At 38.1% G+C, this 18459-nt stretch overlaps 1 protein-coding gene across 2 annotated transcripts; it reads right to left on the minus strand.

Moving 5' to 3' along the window:
* Nucleotides 1–13458, minus strand: LOC102697499 (protein mono-ADP-ribosyltransferase TIPARP-like). 2 transcript variants are annotated; one of them, XM_006633686.3, is made up of 6 exons: nt 13368–13458; nt 11184–11947; nt 10234–10402; nt 6519–6706; nt 5741–6010; nt 1–1282 (listed from the first exon to the last, which is right to left on the minus strand). In XM_006633686.3, the coding sequence occupies exons 2-6, from the start codon at nt 11801–11803 to the stop codon at nt 835–837; spliced, it is 1695 nt and encodes a 564-aa protein (XP_006633749.2). In that variant the 5' UTR covers nt 11804–11947; nt 13368–13458; the 3' UTR covers nt 1–834. The 2 variants fall into 2 exon arrangements, with proteins under 2 accessions (XP_006633749.2, XP_015208504.2); XM_015353018.2 differs by lacking the exon at nt 13368–13458 and adding an exon at nt 12837–12900.
* Between the last annotated feature and the right edge of the window lie 5001 nt (nt 13459–18459).

The following is an 18459-nucleotide window of genomic DNA, read 5'->3' on the forward strand; positions in this document are numbered from 1 at the left end:
TTAATCTTTATCACTTTATTAGCCATATACAATTTCTTGCAATTTGTCTTTTTCACATACCCCAACTTGTTCTCCGTGAGACACAGACAGAGCGACAGAGAGAAGCTTGGGGTCAGAGCGCAGGGTCAGCCATTGTACAGCGCCCCTGGAGCAGTTGGGGTTAAGGGCCTTGCTCAGGGGCCCAACAGAGTAGGATTCCTCTGCCAGCTGCAGGATTTGAACCGGCAAATAGGCGCAGATCTTTAGCCACAGAGCCACCGCTCCACCCAATAGTTGTCCATCAATAGGCAGCAATGATGCCACTGCAATCTTCATTATTTCATTGACAACATATGACCTTTCAATTTATTATTCAGTTAATTATACCTTATTTTCTGTGAAGAAATAAGGTTGAGAAGTACTTCACTTTAAAATAATTCTGAAAGGAGAAACCCAAGTTAGAATACTTGGCACCATACAATGTCTTACTGCTACATACCTAACTGATGTGTAATACAGTGTCCTTAGACACCACTTTTTTCATTCAAGCTTTACCATATGTCTCCATCTCTGTGCTTTACTATGCTTTTACTGTAATTTCACTTGGCTTTATTTTTATTTCATGCTACTTTACAAATATGTAGATTCAATTGGATTTAATGTTTTTGGTTATTTAATGATTAATGTATTTAATTTGTATTGTTGGAAACCCAAGTTTCTTTATAAAGTGCTTTAAGATATTTTATGTGACAGGCACAATAAGTAAACACATTTAGTACCCAAGAGCTGAATGAAAAAAAAAAACAAATCGGCAAATTTCCACAAACCCTCCACAGGTCTCTTTACAGTATTCCGTTATTCAAATGCGTTCACAACATCCGAGAGAATTCGGTACTTGATAAGGTAATAAGGGTAACACTGACAGCTATCAAAGGCAACAAAAATTGAAGGGTCTTTCTCACGATTCACACAGGTGTCGTATATGTCACTTCCTGCTGCTGAGGGACAAAGAGGTGGAGGCCGGTAGTAGCTTTGGTTTCCAATGATGGTTTTCCCCACAAGGACTTTGGCCAGGAACATGTATTGGAATCCCTCTGAAGTGGCTGGTGCATACTTGTCAGAGTAGCTGGCATCCTTTGCAAAGTAGCTCCCTCTGCCATAAGCAATGCCATTCTTCCCTGCCACACGGGGGTCAAAGTTCATCTTGCAAATGATGTCCACTGATTCTTCTGTGGTCCCATGGAATAAATGGCGCTCAATTGTTATACCATGGGAGTGCTTTGCAGACATAAACTCCTTTTGTCTAAAATGTAAAAGAAATAGTTATGTTTCTCTAATTTTTATAATTCTCTATGTTTCATCACCTATTTCCAAGCACAAAATGTCCAAAAGATAAGATGGGAATTAATAGACTATCGATTAATCTGTTGTAACACTGGTTCTTAAATGATGGTATGGATACTTGAATTTCATGCTTTGAGACAAATCTCATGAATTTGTCTGCTATTGTCTTGTAAACTCCATATGCCCATGTGTAGTCTCTTGACAAGTTCTACATAATAAACTAATAGAAGGGCAGTATGCAGGATAGTGAAGCTCCATATTATCAGTAAGGCATTTATTTTTTAAAAAAATTCTAAAAACTATAACTCTGTTGTACTCTAGATCTCCATAAATAACCTCTGTTGTATTCTGATATTTAATCTTTAAAGTGTGAAATTCAGAGGTTTCCAAAATGTAACATAGTGGAAACATTTTATTTGGTTGAAAAACTTTAGTTGAGGCTTTAGTTAAATATAAAGGGGAGACTCAGAGACTATTGCTTCTGCAGTTGTACAGTATATAGACCATCTGAGTACACTCCTATTGTTTCCTTATTTCATGTACAGACATGTGGATAAAATTCAAATATGCAGCCTTCATCATTGACATCAGGAAGTGATTTCATCATGTATTAGACATTTCCATCTGTGTTGCTTATATTTGACGAGTGCTTTTTCTCTTTTATAGAAGTTAGTTTTGGAATAGATAGGACAGATAGAACAGGAACCCTTATCTGTGGCTCAATCACTTTTATAAATACTGTTATCCAGTCATAGCAACGATAAATGTATGTATGAAATACACAAACTAGTACATTACAGTATGAAACTTCATAAATATGTTTGAACACCACCTTTTGTTTTGAAATAATTAAATACTCTGCCCTTAAAGGTGCTTGTATTTTTTATATATCTTATCCTGAAGAACATTGTAAAGTTACTCCTTGGTTTTCTATGCTTTCCTCAGTGATTCCATGTAATTCCAGGCTTTCTGACTATATTGAAATATGGACTGTGTGGAAGGTATTGAACTAATGTTGAATCTCCAGTTTGTTCTTCATTAGCCAAGATTTCTTTGCGGTTTAGAATCAGATCTAGAATCTACCTGGTTTTTCCTGTTGAGGGTACTGTACATTTTACTATTTAAATAAAGTTGAACACCATTAGCACATCTCAACCTCTACGTTTTTATAGGAACTTCACTGGCTTTAAACATTGGGTCTACACAAATGTTTTTTTATTATTTCTCTTTTTTGTGAAATATATTTTCTTCTGTTACAGTATAGCCAATAATCTTAAATTTGATCTCACCTGTTTTTTTCTCCAGTGATATACTGGAAGTTCCAGTATATATTTAATGAAGACTTCACTTAAGGACTTCATTGCTAATTTTTTTACATACAGAGCATTCACTTTTGGTAAATAAAACAATTAGGTTTGAAGTTCAAATACTTCTTCCCAGAATTGGACACAAGTTTCTTACGGAAGTCTTCTTAGACATGAATCATAATGGTTGGAAATCTTCAAAACATCATGTTATATATTTTAGCATTTTATCTTACAATTATCTTTCATAAATGTGTAATTATTGTTATCACAAACAATATGTAAACATGACCAGGAGTCAAATAACAAAATAAAACAACAGTAAGGTAAACAAATATAAACATTGTAAATAAGGAGTTAACTATTTCTATCAGGCAAGTTGTCTAAGGTGACGTTTGTGCAATTGAGTAATCAATTCTGGGAAGATCCTGCCTTGGAACATTGGAAAGAAGTATTTTTTTCAGATATTTATTGGTAAAGCCAGTAAATGAAATCCTGCAATAGAATTATAAACACTTTCCAGTGTTACTCATGAGTTTTTTTAGTTATCTGAATGTACACTTTTATTGCCAGTTGTATGGAAATCCATTGCTGCCAAGTTTTACTACTGTACAGTATTAGCATACTGGAGTTCAATGACGGAAGTCTTGGTAATTCTAATTCTGAACTGGAGTAGTTGAGGATTAATTAAATTCACTACTCAATTACTCAATTCACTACGCAGCTGCACTCCAACTTGGTTTGAGTTCAATGAAGTACACCGTGGTGCTAAGAAATAACTAAAATAGAATTGAGGTGATGACACAAAATTGTTTGACTCCTGTCTAGAACACAAAGCACTATGTAATGGACCCATTTTTCATGTTCACCATGTTTTTCATATCTATGTATAATATGATGAAGCAGGCAAGAATTGCTTAAGTTGTAGAATTGTGGAGAATAGCTTTACTTCAGGAGGATTTTACAGCATTCCGTGCAATTCTCGGAGTATTTTGACAAGTCAAAAAAGGCAGAGCATTGCTCGCAATGTTTTTTTTTTCTGTAATTTGAAGTGCTAATTCAGCTGTGCCACTTGAGGTCTGAACCCCACACTTGGATTCTGTAAGAAGCTCTCCAGCAAAAGGAATGAAACAGTTTCCGAGGTTCTTGTTATGGTCTGGACTGCAATGGGCCCTGCAATGGGTTATCTCTTTAGTCCAGATCTGATGTGTTCAGAGAGTGTAAAAATTATTTCCTCTCCATTGTGCTTACAAAGTTTAGCAGTAATTCTATTAGCTTTTGCTATTTTGTTGTTTTCCATTACATATCCATAGAATAAGGTTGTCTCTGATTGCGTGTTGTGGGGTGGAATTGAATATTTTGCTCTTAACTGACTGGAACCATCTCCTTCAAATAGGCATTGACTGCCGCCATTTCCTAGATCAGCTCTCCCCTTTCCTTAAGTCTTAAAAGGTCATGTACATGGATCTTTAAGTCATAAACAGTGGCAGTGAAGAAACGATTGATATTATTCATGTCTGCAAGATGTTAAATTGCCTTGTTTGTCTTACACCCGTTCTTCAATTCAAGTGAAATGCCATGTCATAACAGTTCACCTTTGAACTTCTGACTTGTCAGTAGGTCAGCTTCTTTAGCTGGGAATTTGGTCAATCTGTCATGCACAGAAACCCTTGTGATTGTGATCAATACAGTCATTTGATATCTAGTCATTTTGTAAAAACAGTCCTGTTGTTCACGGGCATAGGTGATATTTGTCTTGAGATCTCCCAAAAGAGCTTTTATCTAGTGTATTCTTGGAAGTGTTCTCTTTTGGTTGGATCCGTTAATGCTTCAATGTTGCTTTTTTGTGGACATACTGTAGCTTCTTCTGCTATGATGATGTTTGGAAGCCAGTTTGATAGATTGATGGCACGACCAACATCCCAATAAAAACCACAAATTATTTTCTGTACAGGTATTATAAACGCGAAATTACGCAGTTTAGTTTATGAGCTGTTATTTGATTTAGTTAATTTACATAAGAATACTACATGTGGTCCATTACTTAGTTCTCATAATAAATGCAATTTGTCAATGGCAGAGAATATGTAAATACAGAATAATAGTAAATACGGTACTTAAATTAACTTTTAAGGGTAGATTAGCTGCCATGACCTAAAAAAGAGTAGCATGTCTTGTTAGCATCTTTTCATACATTCATACATACATGTTTGCAACGTGTTGAATTCCTTGCACTGTGGGGGAAAGATGGCAGAAAAGTGTGATCAGCAAGGTGTGTGAAGGTATAGTTATACATAAGGAAATTGGCTATCTAACCATTATATGGCTGTGGACCCAAACCACCCAATAAATACAGACAAATTGACTGCCGAAAAAATATAGACACTACAAGTCTCCAAATAGGCTTCATAATGCACAGCTTGTAGTTTGCATTTTAAAGTGAGCACACTAAACTTTGAGAACCTGATACACTCCTTTTCCGCCTGTACTGTATATGCAAATGGTCAAAAGGGTCAGCATTAATAAAATCACCAGACTGAAATGAGTTTCCTCTTTGGTTCTGTTTTTTCAAAAAAAAAAGAAGGTTATTGCCCTTATCTTTACATTGCTTGCACAGCAATAACAAACAGGAGAGACAATCAAACTCTAAAGGGCAATGGTTTGCAAATAGAATACCCATTTTTTATTTAATTTTTATATTTACTACTGCAGTCTTGTCTAAATTGTCTAAATGCCTTCAAAATGTTAATATGAGTGTATGTAAGTTTTTTCTAGGATAGGTTTCTAGGTTTTAACTAGATGTAAACTAGACCAAATGTACATCCTATGGGGAAAAAGTTCTGTCTCTTAATATTCTGTTCTTTAGCAATATGGTGTGTTGATGCCTTGCAACAGCAATTTAATTTTAATACTGTAACATGATGCTTTCCATAGAACGTTCACAGCATTTTTACTGCATTTTCCTAAATATTTAACCAGGGACTGAATGTTTTCTTTGAAATCCCTGGTTTTTCATTTGTACTGTAGCACACAAGATTGAATGAGCAACTCTTACAGCAATTTTCATACCTTCATTGCCCTAATTTTGGACATTAGGGGTCTTCTGTTCTTACCTTCTGTATTTGTCCCACTGGAAGATATTCTGGATTTGCTGGATGCTCACAATCTCCACCTCCATCTCAGACATAGTGGTGTAGAAAAGCTCATAAATGGTATAAAATGCTTGTTCCCTGGGGGGCACATCCACTTTCTTGAACTCGTCCTGGGCCAGTGGCATTGTCCACACAGGGGGATACCAACTTCTAAATTCTGACAGTGGATCAAAGTCGTACTTCTGGGGAACCATATCACTTTGAATTTGCAATTCATTTAAGATAACAGTCCTAGAGAGAATGAAAGAAGACCATCAAATATTAATTTGGAACTAAAAACATTTTAAAGCTCTTCAGAGTGGTGCATGATATAAACCACCCTAATTTTGGCACTAGACATGATATGGTCACATGCAGAAATCAGATATAATTTGTTTATCCCTCAAGGTGAATTTCAAGACTGAGGACTTTCTTGATATGTCACAATCTCATGAATTACATTAATCATATACCACAATCGGTGCAGTACAAGTTCCCAAAAAGCTGTTAAAAATTAAGAAAAATATTTTTCTTAAAAAATGTAATGCTCTTGGTCAATTACGTGCTTACCTTTTGTATTTTGCAATACATTAGAACTAACTCTAGAGCTTAAGTAACATCTTTGTAAAAATATCTTTAGCTGTTTTTAAATATGCACACAACATGAGTGAGCTGAAAGTATAGTATATGCAGATCATCTGAAAAAAATAATGAAAAAAATAACTGGTAAGACAAAAAGCACAGAGAACTGAAACCTTACTTCAAGTGAGGCTTCAGGGAATGAGGAGAACGGAAGGTGGGTCGTCGTCGTATTTTCCGCACAAATCCCGTTTTGAGGTTTGTCTGCATTAAGCTATTGAAGTCCACCTCATACTTCTGTTTCCTGATTGTGACTGTGCATTTGTTTTCTCCAGCCTCCATTTTGGCTAGCAAAATCTTTAAAACACACTGCAAAAAACAGAAATTGCTCTTAACAACAAAATAGAGCTTCTTGTTGTCATATATGCATATTCTTACCATTTTTGTTGTTGTTCAGGACCAGGAATGGGGGGAGAAGTAACATGTTAAAGAGTGTGGTTTTGGGAAATCACTGTTATTTAAAATCAAATAATGCACAGAACAGCATTTAAAGAGACAATCAAGATGGATTAAAAAAATTAAGGCTTGTTTAACTTACTTGTTAGAATTCTTCAAACAAACAAAAGAGAGTGTAGATAAAACCATTCAATATAATATATCTAGACTTCCAATAAGCTTCAGAGACAGTAGGTCTCAAAAGGTTGATTAATTAAAAGCCAAACAGAAAACAGCACATCATCTAATTAGGCAGATCTGAACAGTGGTTTACCACAGCGATCCATTTTGAACCTGTTACTCTTTCTGAGTAATGGAAAGTCCTCAACCCAATGATGGGGAAAGTAATAGAAAACAAAACAGAATGCTTGGGGAAAATGTGAAATTTAATTAGAGGTACGTTACGCTTTAATAATAATAATAATAATAATAATAATAATAATAATAATAATAATAATAATAGTTTACACTTATATAGTGTTTTTTTGGATACTCCACTCAAAGCGCTTTACAGGTGTTATGACCACAAGTGTTTAGGGGAAAAGGGCTGTAACATTTAGAATGGGTTTTGGATGCAGGTGGGTTCTGGTGAGGGACTTAGGAAGCGTTACAACAAGGGTTGGTGCAAAAGTGATTATTTTAACATGAATAAGTGACTGGTACGAAATAAGAAACAATAAGAAACAGGGGCAGGGAACTAGAGCGATGCCAAAGGAAAGAAAATAACAAACAAAATGGAGCTGGCTAAGAAAGTGAGAGAAAGCTGACCTAACTACGAAACAAAACTCGAAACACACGGTCTTCAGCGTCTTCAAACACCCTAGCTAACCTTCACTGACTACCCAAAACCATACAAGACAAATGGCACTCATCCGTACTAACTAATGTTACTGATACAAAAATCAACTAAGTGTGTAGAATGTACCCAACAACCTAAACTAACCCATAACACAAAAGTTCACACAAATACACCAGCAAACTATGAATATAAATAAGGGAAAACGAGAGTAGACATAAGTAACAGGGTACAAAAGAACACAGAGGTTGAACACATAACATACAACAAGTTTGGGCAAGGCAATGGCGAAACAAAAATAAACACAAACAAACGAAAGCACAAAGAGACTAACACAAACCAACAAAACAAAAAGCCGAAGCTATACGAAAAGACATACACACGAAGGGAAACGAAACCAAAGCAAAAACCAAATGCGAAACGAAGCCTAAACTGAGCCGAGTGGGACTGAAGTCAAATGAAAGGCCCCTTCCTTCTGAAAACCTCCAACCGAATAATCTGCACTCTGACTGTCTGAGAGTCAACTGAAGACAATGTCAAACAGAAACAATGATGCAATAATTGACCAATGGGGGAGGGAGAACAATCAAGGTCAGGTAGTGCGGAACAGCAACAAAACACACATGGACCACACGCTGGGACGTAACAACAGGTAATAGGGGCTCCCCTCCAACACCACCAATGTGCGGCATCAACCTGAATGATGCAACCACAGCCATAGTGCTCCAGTACACTCACCACACATCAGCTATCAGTGGGGAGGAGAGCAGAGTGATGAAGCTAGTTCATAGATAGGGATTATGAGGAGGCCATGATTGGTAAAGGCCAATAGAAATTTGGTCAGGACACTGGGGTAACACCCCTACTCTTTTCAAGAAACATCCCGGGATTTTTAATGGCCACAGAGAGTCAGGACCTCAGTTTTACATCTCATACAAAGGTCAGTGCCTTTTTACAGTATAGTGTCTCCATCACTATACTGGGGCATTAGGACCCACATAGACCTCAGGGTGAGCACCCCCTGCTGGCCTCACTAACACCTCTTCCAGCAGCAACCTTAGTTTTTCCCAGGAGGTCTCCCATCCAGGCTCATACAGTACCTGCTTAGCTTCAGTGGGTTGCCAGTTGTGAGTTGCAGGGTGATATGGCAGCTGGCCACAAAAAACTTTAAATTTTACAATGCCCAAGTAATATCTCACATAGAATTTTGATCACTATACCATAAAACTCGAAAACAAAGGAGATCAAAAGGGGATTCGATTCAAGTACAGAACATACAACACTAAGGGGTATTGATGGGTTGAACCAGGAAACTAAAGAACAAACAGTTTTTACTTCTGTAACAGGTAACATCTTGGGAATAAGTAACAGTTATAAGCCTGTTCTATAAGCTGTTCCCACATACAGTAGCATTGCTAATGCTGTTCATTCTGTTTGAAAATTAGAAGTTTTAAAACTGTTGGAATTGACAGTGTGACAGTTTAGCTTCAGTATTGAACAGAGTTGCATGTTCAGACTGGGAGACTTTGGGGAAATGTTCAGGACAATGCTAAGAATTACACAACTGCTTATACTGTCAACAACTATAATGATAAGTCAGTGATAATTATAGTGATGTTTGCATCTATAGCAGCAATTTTACATAAGACTTCCACTGTTCCCACAGGTCTAGGTTTTGACAGAATAACCACTGAGGAAGACAGCAAAAGATGTATGATAGGTCAACAACATTTGTAACGGAAACCTTCAACTTCAGGAATCCAGAGCACTTGTTAGTACTTGTACAAGTTGTCCTTGTAATTTGTTAAAGTAATATTATAGTATTGTAACGCTACGGGGTTCACGTGGGCGCCCTCGCCTGCTGCCGCATCAGGTCAGCCCCCCACTGTTGGGGACTCGAACGCGGCCCTCCGGCGTCACTCCACAGGGACCCAGCCTGTTGAGCTAAAGAGAGATCTCCCCCCAGCACAGCGGCTGCAGGCCCTGCTATCACAGGAATGGGCGGTGACATCTCGCTCTGGTAAGCCAGCTCTTACATACTCACTGGTGGCCGTAATTGTCACACTCTCCCCCGCTTAACTCACCATCCTCAGCGAAGGACTACCCCACCCCGCTTCTGACACCAATGTAACGCTACAGGGTTCACGTGGGCACCCTCGCCTGCTGCCACATCAGGTCGGCCCCCCACCGTCAGGGACTTGAACCCAGGCCTCCGGCATCACTCAACAAGGACCCAGCCTATTGCACTAAAGGGAGATTTCTAGTTAGCTCAACAGGCTGGGTCCCTGTTGAGTGATGCTGGAAGCCTGGGTTTGAGTTCCTGACGGTGGGGGGCTGACCTGATGTGGCAGTGGCAAGGGTGCCCACCTGAGCCCTGAAGTGTTACAGTATTTATTTTTCTCCTGATAGAATGCGGGTGGCAGACATTTATTTATGTTTGAAATTGAAAATATTTCTTCAATTCCTGTTCTTTTTAATTTTTTAGGCAGTACTGTTTTCAGTAAGGCTATGAAGGTTTGTGATTTCATTTCTCCTATAGTATAATGCATTTACACTTACAGATGTTACCGATTCCGTGTTAACAAAATAAAAGTTATACACTAACCTTTGTGTACTTTTCCCACTTAAAATCATTCCACCAGTAAATCTGCCAGTTTGTGGGGAAATGGGTGTTCCATTCTGGATTGGTTGTGTTCGAGAGTCTTCTCACTTTACCATAAACTTCTGAATTTTCTATCATCATCTTCTCAAAATCCAGGGTGAATGTGTCGCTCCTGAAGAATCAGAGCAAACAGTCAAGAAATGAAGCAACAGATACTATGTTTAACATTTTCTTTGCAACACAAAGTCCATAGATTATAAATTTCTTATTAGTATTAAATCTTATATATTTCTTCAGTACATGAAGCTTTCCCAGGTTTTATAATGAACAATTTATAAGGTACTGTAGCACATAATTAGTCTATTGTCTTAAGCGTTAACCACTGATAAATTTAATTCACAAATTAAAAAAAATAAAGCTGAGTTACACACTCATACTATGCTAAACTCTGATCTTTTTCATGTTTGAGCTTTAGCACAAGGTTGTGAAGACAGACGCACTTCTGTTACCATCGGTGTCCAGTCCAGTCAAAAAACTGGTAGGCAGGTGGAAATCTGTGGATTCCCAAGCCTCCTCCATCCTGCCAACTCTCAGAAATAGCACTTTTGACAAGTGAAAATAGTGGAAAATACAATTTATTCTTAATCGTTGTATTCTCACCAAATGTCTAATGTGTGACTAGAGTTGTTGAAACATTGATACCTGTATAAGTGCCACCCAGTTGAACAACAGGTGGTTCTGTTGCATAACAGAATTTATACAAATATTTTCCAAATTCTGACCTAAAACATGTAAAATGTACGAGTACTGATTACTATAGAAAATGCACAAAACATGATCTCCCTAGCACAGTAGAGAAAAAAGCAAAATCTAGATTTGAACTGCAGCCATAAGGCCATAAAAAAACTTTTTTAAGCCTTAATAAAAACCTTGAGAAACCTCACTGAACCTACATTTGTACCAGTGTTGCCTGATCTTTGTCCTTGATGCAGTAGAGCTTCTCAAGCTTGATCTGTGCAGAATGGGACACGCTCACCCACTGATATGTGTCTTCTCGACGCAGCTGCCAGTGGTAGGGATAGGGTGTGTGGTGCTGGTTGCAGTGAAAGCCAAGCCTACAGGTTCCAAGAAGAAACTTGTCACATATCTTGATGTTGTCATAAGGCTTGGTGTGAAAGGAAGCCTGTTGAATCCACTCAGCATTGTGAACAGGCTGGTAAAGGCCTGAAGCTAGATCTGTGTCAAGATCGTCTCCTGTGTGTGAATGGTTGCATTCTTGCTCGTCTTTGATTTGTCCCTGAGATTGGAGGAGAGCCACTGTGCTGGAGTTCAAAGGAACAATGCAAATGTCAATTTTGTATGGTGTGATGTTCCACTGTATTTCCACCTGGCAAGTGCGAACTGAGGCCCAGACAGGCAGGTCAGTGTTGATGTTCTGAGGTATCTGGAGAGACAGCTGAGTGGAAGTGAGAAAACTCCCAATGAACTGCCCAGGTGAGTCTGAGACCCCTTGAAAGTCATATTTCCTCTTCTTTGGGGGGACTTCACATTTGCTGGTCAGAAGTTCAGCCATCTTAGTCAAGGGGAGGTAGTCCAAAGGTTGCGTGGACTTGCAGCATGTTGTCCTCAAAGCAGAGGCAAGATTTCTTGTAGAAGTGTCAGACCTGGGGAATTCTTTGACTCAGGCCTTCCTTGTTGAATATGGAATTCCCCTTAGCTAAGTAAAAGAAAACAAGATAAAAGTCTGAATCATTTTTAATAATCCTTTATGTTATCCTTTACACTGAGTGATCACAGTAATTTTAATTAAGAGGAACATAATATTTTAATTAATAAGTATACATTAATGATAGTGTCAGATAGGTACAGAAGTAGGATTAGATCAGCAGCTTTGAAACAATGTTTGTTTCCGTTATCAAATAACGGTTGTTGGGTATGGTGTTATTTTCTCTTTTGTGTTCACTTTCCTCTCCTTTCTAAATGTTTCTTGATGCCCTACTGCAAACTACAATGTGAAGCAATCTTCACTGAACTGAGTGTTTGACACACTGTTTGACGAGATGCCTGTCAATCACCACACAGAAATGGGAGGTGTGTGGAGGTGCTAAACCATGCAAACTGGACTTCAAACAGAGGGACAGAAAGGACTGTCAGTCCGCATGTAGACATGGTCCACAATATCCCCAGCCTTGTAATATTTGCTTCCCCTGTGATCAACCGGACACTTCTGGACAGTCCTAGTAAACCCCAAACGGACGCTATGTGTGACATACTGTAACAGTTCTCTCCAGGAAGGGAAAATCCACTCGAGGTAGAGGGTTTGGAATCTGCCTCCATTTCTCTGGAGGTCGATAATAAAAATATTGTTCTGGAACCGTCATGACGGTCTAGTACATTCTAGTAAAACAACGAAGTACTTTTTTTTTATTCGGTATTGGCCTAAGGAAGCATGCCTGGACTGTCGGAGGATTGAAATTATGTTGTTTTTCATGCGTCTCTCATAGATACCTCCATTTTTTTGTTCCGTTTTTTTTTAAATTGAGAGCCATGGATACTTATTGTATTTAACGGTAATATCTAAAATAAAACCGTAATATGTAATCTACCTGTTTGTGCACGTCTGTGAGCCGTGGTGGCTGGGGGATCCGACAGCCTGTGCAGAGAACAGTCCTAGTACAATTGCATTATCGGCTAGTTTTGCAGATACAGTAGTTTTCGTTTTATTCAGATCGTGTCTGTTCGTTTTGAGGTGCTTCACAATCTATTATAAATGTTGTATCGAAATGAACAATCCATGCTTGTAGTACTTAGCAGAAAATTAACATCTTTTAAATGTAATACCAGAGGTAACGTTCTTCAAACGTCTAAACCGACAATCCTGCTCAGATGTTATCATAAAAAAATAAAATGAAACACGAAAGCCTGGAATGTAGAAGTCAGAACAACGGAGAAAGTTATATTTCCAAGCAATGTTTTGTATTCATATTCATGTCTTAAATTTATTCATTTCCGGTATAATGTTTAAAAATTCGTATTAGGAGTTCTAGCAATTGACAGTATTTTAAAAATAAAATGCATTTCATAAAATTAAGCTAAACTAATTTAATTCGTCCGTATTTCTGTTGTGAAATTCTTACCTGGACTCCTGAGTTCCGATAGCCTGTATTTTAACATCCTTGGTTACATCTGAGAATGTTCAATTTGACGTTAAAATTTGTTTCACTTTCAGTTTTGTTATTATTCTGTGGCGCGTTTTTGTTTTCACTTACTGTATATAGATAGATTCGACCCCCCAGTTTTGGAAAAAGGATGTGGGGAAGCGTGAATAGTGTTTTTTTTAGTCTCACTCACTCTTGCCATGTATTTACGTGGTAATAAAACGTGTTCAGGTGAAACTACTTAAAAATCACGTTTCATTTTGCGTAAAAGAAAGCACTCTAAGTACGATAAGTGTCTGGATTTATACAGTATTTTGGCTCAATATATAACGCTATAAATAAATAAAAAACTGTGATTGTAATTATATGAATGATTATGTTAATAACATTTAGGCACCATGTGACCTTAGGGAGTTACTGTACGATTTGACAGTGAGTGTGAGAAATGGTGCTCCGTTGCACGTGTTCCTATAACGAGACGGTCCACTGTCTTGTGATCATTCTGAGTCACACTGTTTTGTTCTGAGAGACAGTGCCATTTCTTCTTCGGCGAACCCAGCCGTGTAAGCGCTATAGTATTCATGTAAAAGTCATGAAATTTCCTTTAAAAACAAGGAAATTGAAACACCTGCAAATACAGTATGGCAGGACACAGTCATCACAGAAACACACTAGACACCTGTCAGTTACTACAGTTGTAATTGACCACACACAGTCTCAACAACACAGCTGGTAGCTTGTTCCAGACTCCCACAGCTCTTTGGGTAAAGATATATCTCCTGCTCTCAGTTTTAAATACACTTCCACTCCGTTTCCACTGGTGTCTTCTGCTTTGTGTCTCTTCTGTTCATTTTGAGGAAATCTACTGGATTGACTTTGTTAAGGCCTTTGAGGATTTTGAATACTTGCATCAGGTCCCTTCATAGTCTTCTCTTCTCATGACTAAAAATGTTCAGCCTGACTTTGGAGGACCATCTTCAAGCTACGGACTAGATCTAATTGCTCTTTGTGTGATCGGTTCCTGCTCAGCAATATTTTTTCTATAACATGGTCAACAGAATTGTACACAATACAATTTGTAAGACAAAAGACATGATAATTGACTTCTTGAAGGCCCACACTGATCACTCCCCACTGCACATCAATGGCTCCCCAGTGGAAACAGCTAGAAGTACTAAGTTTCTTGGTGTGTATATTACAGATTATCTCACTTGGACCATCAACACCATCTCCCTAGCTAAAAAAGCACAACAACGTCTCCACTTCCTGCGGTGACTGAGAAGGGCAAACCCCCCCCCCCCATACTATCCACATTCTGTAGAGGTACCATCAAGAGCATCTTAACAAAGTGCAAACTGTTTGGTTTGGGAATTGCAAGGTCTCAGACCACAGGTCCCTGCAACGAATTATCAGTACGGCAGGAAACATCGTTGGAGCCTCCCTTCCGTCCATTCAGGACATCTACCACGAACACTGCACACACAAAGTCTCCAGTATTGTGGACAATCCCTCCCACTCCTACTACCATCTGGTAAAAGTTATCGCAGTATACGGGCCAGCTCCACTAGACTCCATTACAACTTTTTTCCACAGGCTGTCAGGCTCCTCAACAACCTGGTACCTACTGCACCTACTCCAAATTTGGAAACGTAGTTATTTTTTGCTTAATGTCAGGCATACTGTCTGATGTATTCTTTGCACAATTCTGTGCACGGTCCTGTAAAGTGAATTATACTATGCACATTGCACTTTATGTACCCTGTACCCAGTCTATCTCTACATTGTCTATGGCATTGTCTTGTCAGTGTCTTGTCTGTATTTGCACCGTAGACCTGGAGAATGATATCCTGCTCCTCTGTATACTTGTATATGGCTGGAATGACAAAAAAACTTGACCTTGACCTTGAATATTCCAGATGATGCCTTACTAGTGATTTACACAGTTTAATCATAACATCCCTTGTTTTAACTTCTACACTATTTCCATATATCCTCTCATCTTATTTGTCTTTTTAATTACTTCCCCACATTGTCTAGATTAGATAAATAATGTGTTAACATAAGTTTTTTTCATAGGTGGCCTCTCCTAGCTCAGTATTTCCCACATTATACTTATAATTTGTTTTTACCACCTGTATGCAATAATATGTGCTTGTCTACATTAATCATTTGCAATGTGTTTATCTAATATAATTTAATTAGCAGCTTCCACAGAATATGCCAATCCTCTAAATTTGGTGTCATCTGCAAATTTGACTAATTTATTAACCATTCTGTAATCTAGATCATTGATATAAATTAAGAAGAGTATTGGTCCTTGTACAGATCCCATGTTACTCAACTAATTAGCCCCATTACCCCTTTTTGAGTATTTATGCTCTGCATTTTCTGTTGAATAAACAATTCTGAATCCAAACACTAATGTTTCCATACTATTGCCTGCAATTTGAGAATTAATCTTTTACTGGGAACTTTATTGTTGTGGGAAATTCTTCATCAGAGGAGCAGGATACAGTCTTGTGCAGATTCAGTTTTTATTGAGTTCAATAAGTAAAGCAATGCGTGTTGGGTCTGCCCTGCAGAACAGACAAACTGCAACAGTTTCCCAGCTCTTATACAGTACATGGTACAGGCTCAGAAAGATGTTTATTTCACGCTTTGAATGTTCGTCCTGTTATATTATGTTTGTCAGTGATTGTCCTGTCCTTCCATATATGACAAAAGTTGGTTTCACACTTTGAGTCTTAAGGGACTGTTGGAAGACCTGTTTCAATGAACAGCTTCTGAATAAAGTCACTCATTTCTTTGAGAATTTATCTTTTGTAGTGGTAAGATACTATTGGGCCCTGGGGGGTTTATTAATGGATGTTAATTAGATGTGTGCGTTAACTAAATGTGTGAATGTCCAAAAGGGTGGAGGGACAGTGGCAATGTGTTACCTGGTCATCTGCATACAATCGGTAGGAATATATTTACATCTCTTTGTGGTCACCCAACATTCCTACAGTATTTCAGGTGGGTAGCTGCGACAGCATACGTAGGAACAAGTAATAGGTTTATTCCATGTTGAAAAGAGAAAAAAGAAAACACAAGGTTTTGGCCGTGGAGCCTTCTCTATGTTGAGCTTCTCCAAGCTTCAAAGCTTTCAAAGAATAATATATAATTTATTAATTTACTGTACATTGTATACAGTATATAACAGAAGGTATTTTTTTAGTTCTTGATGCTCTCTAGTGGCAAAATGTTGGAGTGCATGCAGAGGCCTTTGAAACATTATACAGTAGTTGTTAAATTGGTGTTTTTGTTGAAAGTCAGTCAAAATTAAAATCATCAGTGAACACCATAACATTAAAAATACATAAACTAGTCTTGTATAAAAAACAATTAGTGAAATAACTGAAAGAATGCAAGGTTCAGAATGCAATGCAAGGCTCTAAAAGTACAGCTTAGGTCTGGGGTATACAACCCTTGTATTGGAGAACATGTGCTGGAGATTAGTTCCAAATGACCACTAAATAACTTAGTTGAACACACCAGCTGTTTATTTGATTATAGTAAAATGGTTCTTTATAAATTGGTTGGTTTAACAGCTGCCTACAGTATAAAACCTGCTCTCTGAGGCTCTCTAGGACCAGAGTTAGAGACAAGGGTTGCAATACAAAGTCCAGAGATTGTACAAAGCTCAGCAATACAGGATGAACTTCAGACACTCAATGTACAGTCTGATCTGGAGGGTCTTGAGTCAGCACCAGATATGGCACAGTCCTGATGCTTCTTGTATTATCACAAGTGAACAATGGGGAAGAATGAGGGAGAACAAGGCTCAGGAATATGAAAAGAACAAACAACTTAGTTAACAGCAAGTGAGGATCAGAGAGGGGGAAAGGAAACATAAGAACAAAATATGTTAAGAATATCAGTTTTTGGTCCATTGGAATGTTCCATAGATTTCTAATTACAAACTTCATACTGTAGATCCATGAAGGTTCACTTAATTTAAAAATAAGGTCTTTCAAATATGTCAAATTCAATATATTTTATTTTACATTGCAATGAATATGCCAGGAGCCAAGTGAATTTCTCCTTGGCTGTGCTTGAATTATTTAGGTTACAGTTACAAAAAAAGTGGGTAGGTGTCACTCTAGACTAATGTATTGCGGACTCTTTGCTGTGAGAACCTGATTCTTAAACAACATTTCAGAGAATGACTTCTAGCCCAATTGACAGTACATCCACACCCCAAGGGCTATCTCACAGGTTGAGGTCAGTGCCAAAGCAAAATATACAACTTTCCAATTGCCCTCCGATTCCATGTAGACAAATATAAAACTGAATATATCTCCAATACAAAACTGAAGCAAAAACATAGCTTCTGCTCTACAATATTTAACATAATTTATTTTAAATCTGAAAGCAAAATGTATAATATAGTAAGTTTTAGCATGTACAGAGAGACATTAAGAGGAAATTATATTATTCATTCTTTTTTGCAGTCAAGACTATTGTCATGCCCGACATCCCTCCCTCTTAGCTTTAATATTTAAAGAATAGTTCCTCCAGTCCTCTGTGCTCATCATTAGGGCAAGGATGTCGCAAGGCCCCGCCTAGCATCAGGAAACCCTACGTCTGTCTCCTGAGGGCATAGGCCTCATTCCCGACACCTTCCGCTTCCTGAGCCCGGGGTCTGGAGGATCTCGCCCCGTCACCCTTGGACCTCCATGTTTTGTCTGTCCGTGTGTTCCCCCCTCCCGGGAATTTTAACCTGTTTTCTCCAGCTCTTACCGCATCGCATAGGGTCTACTACAAGACCTGACATGGATTTCAGTCTGTGTTCGTGACAACTACAGTATATTCAGTAATACCCCTGAACAAATAATTGCTTACTTATTTATCTAATTCACTGTAGTCTAAATTACTGTACCACAACCCACACCATGAGAATGCATGATCATCAAGTCTGGTGGCAGCCACAACTTGTGTCCTTATAGTATGTAATGTAAAAACCCTAGAACTGACAATGTTCTAAGCTTTGATTAAGGAAAATCAGCTTATGATTGGTCTATGGCGAGAC

The sequence above is a fragment of the Lepisosteus oculatus genome, chromosome 7 (genome assembly GCF_040954835.1).
Source record: "Lepisosteus oculatus isolate fLepOcu1 chromosome 7, fLepOcu1.hap2, whole genome shotgun sequence".
Classification (NCBI taxonomy): domain Eukaryota; kingdom Metazoa; phylum Chordata; class Actinopteri; order Semionotiformes; family Lepisosteidae; genus Lepisosteus; species Lepisosteus oculatus.

Coding starts and splice junctions, on each gene's coding strand:
- LOC102697499 (XM_006633686.3), bottom strand. CDS start 11,803: ATGGCTGAACTTCTGACCAGCAAATGTGAAGTCCCCCCAAAGAAGAGG. Junction 10,403..11,183: donor CAGGCAACACTGGTACAAAT/GTAGGTTCAGTG, acceptor CTGATTCTTCAG/GAGCGACACATTCACCCTGG. Junction 1,283..5,740: donor CAGTGGGACAAATACAGAAG/GTAAGAACAGAA, acceptor TTTACATTTTAG/ACAAAAGGAGTTTATGTCTG.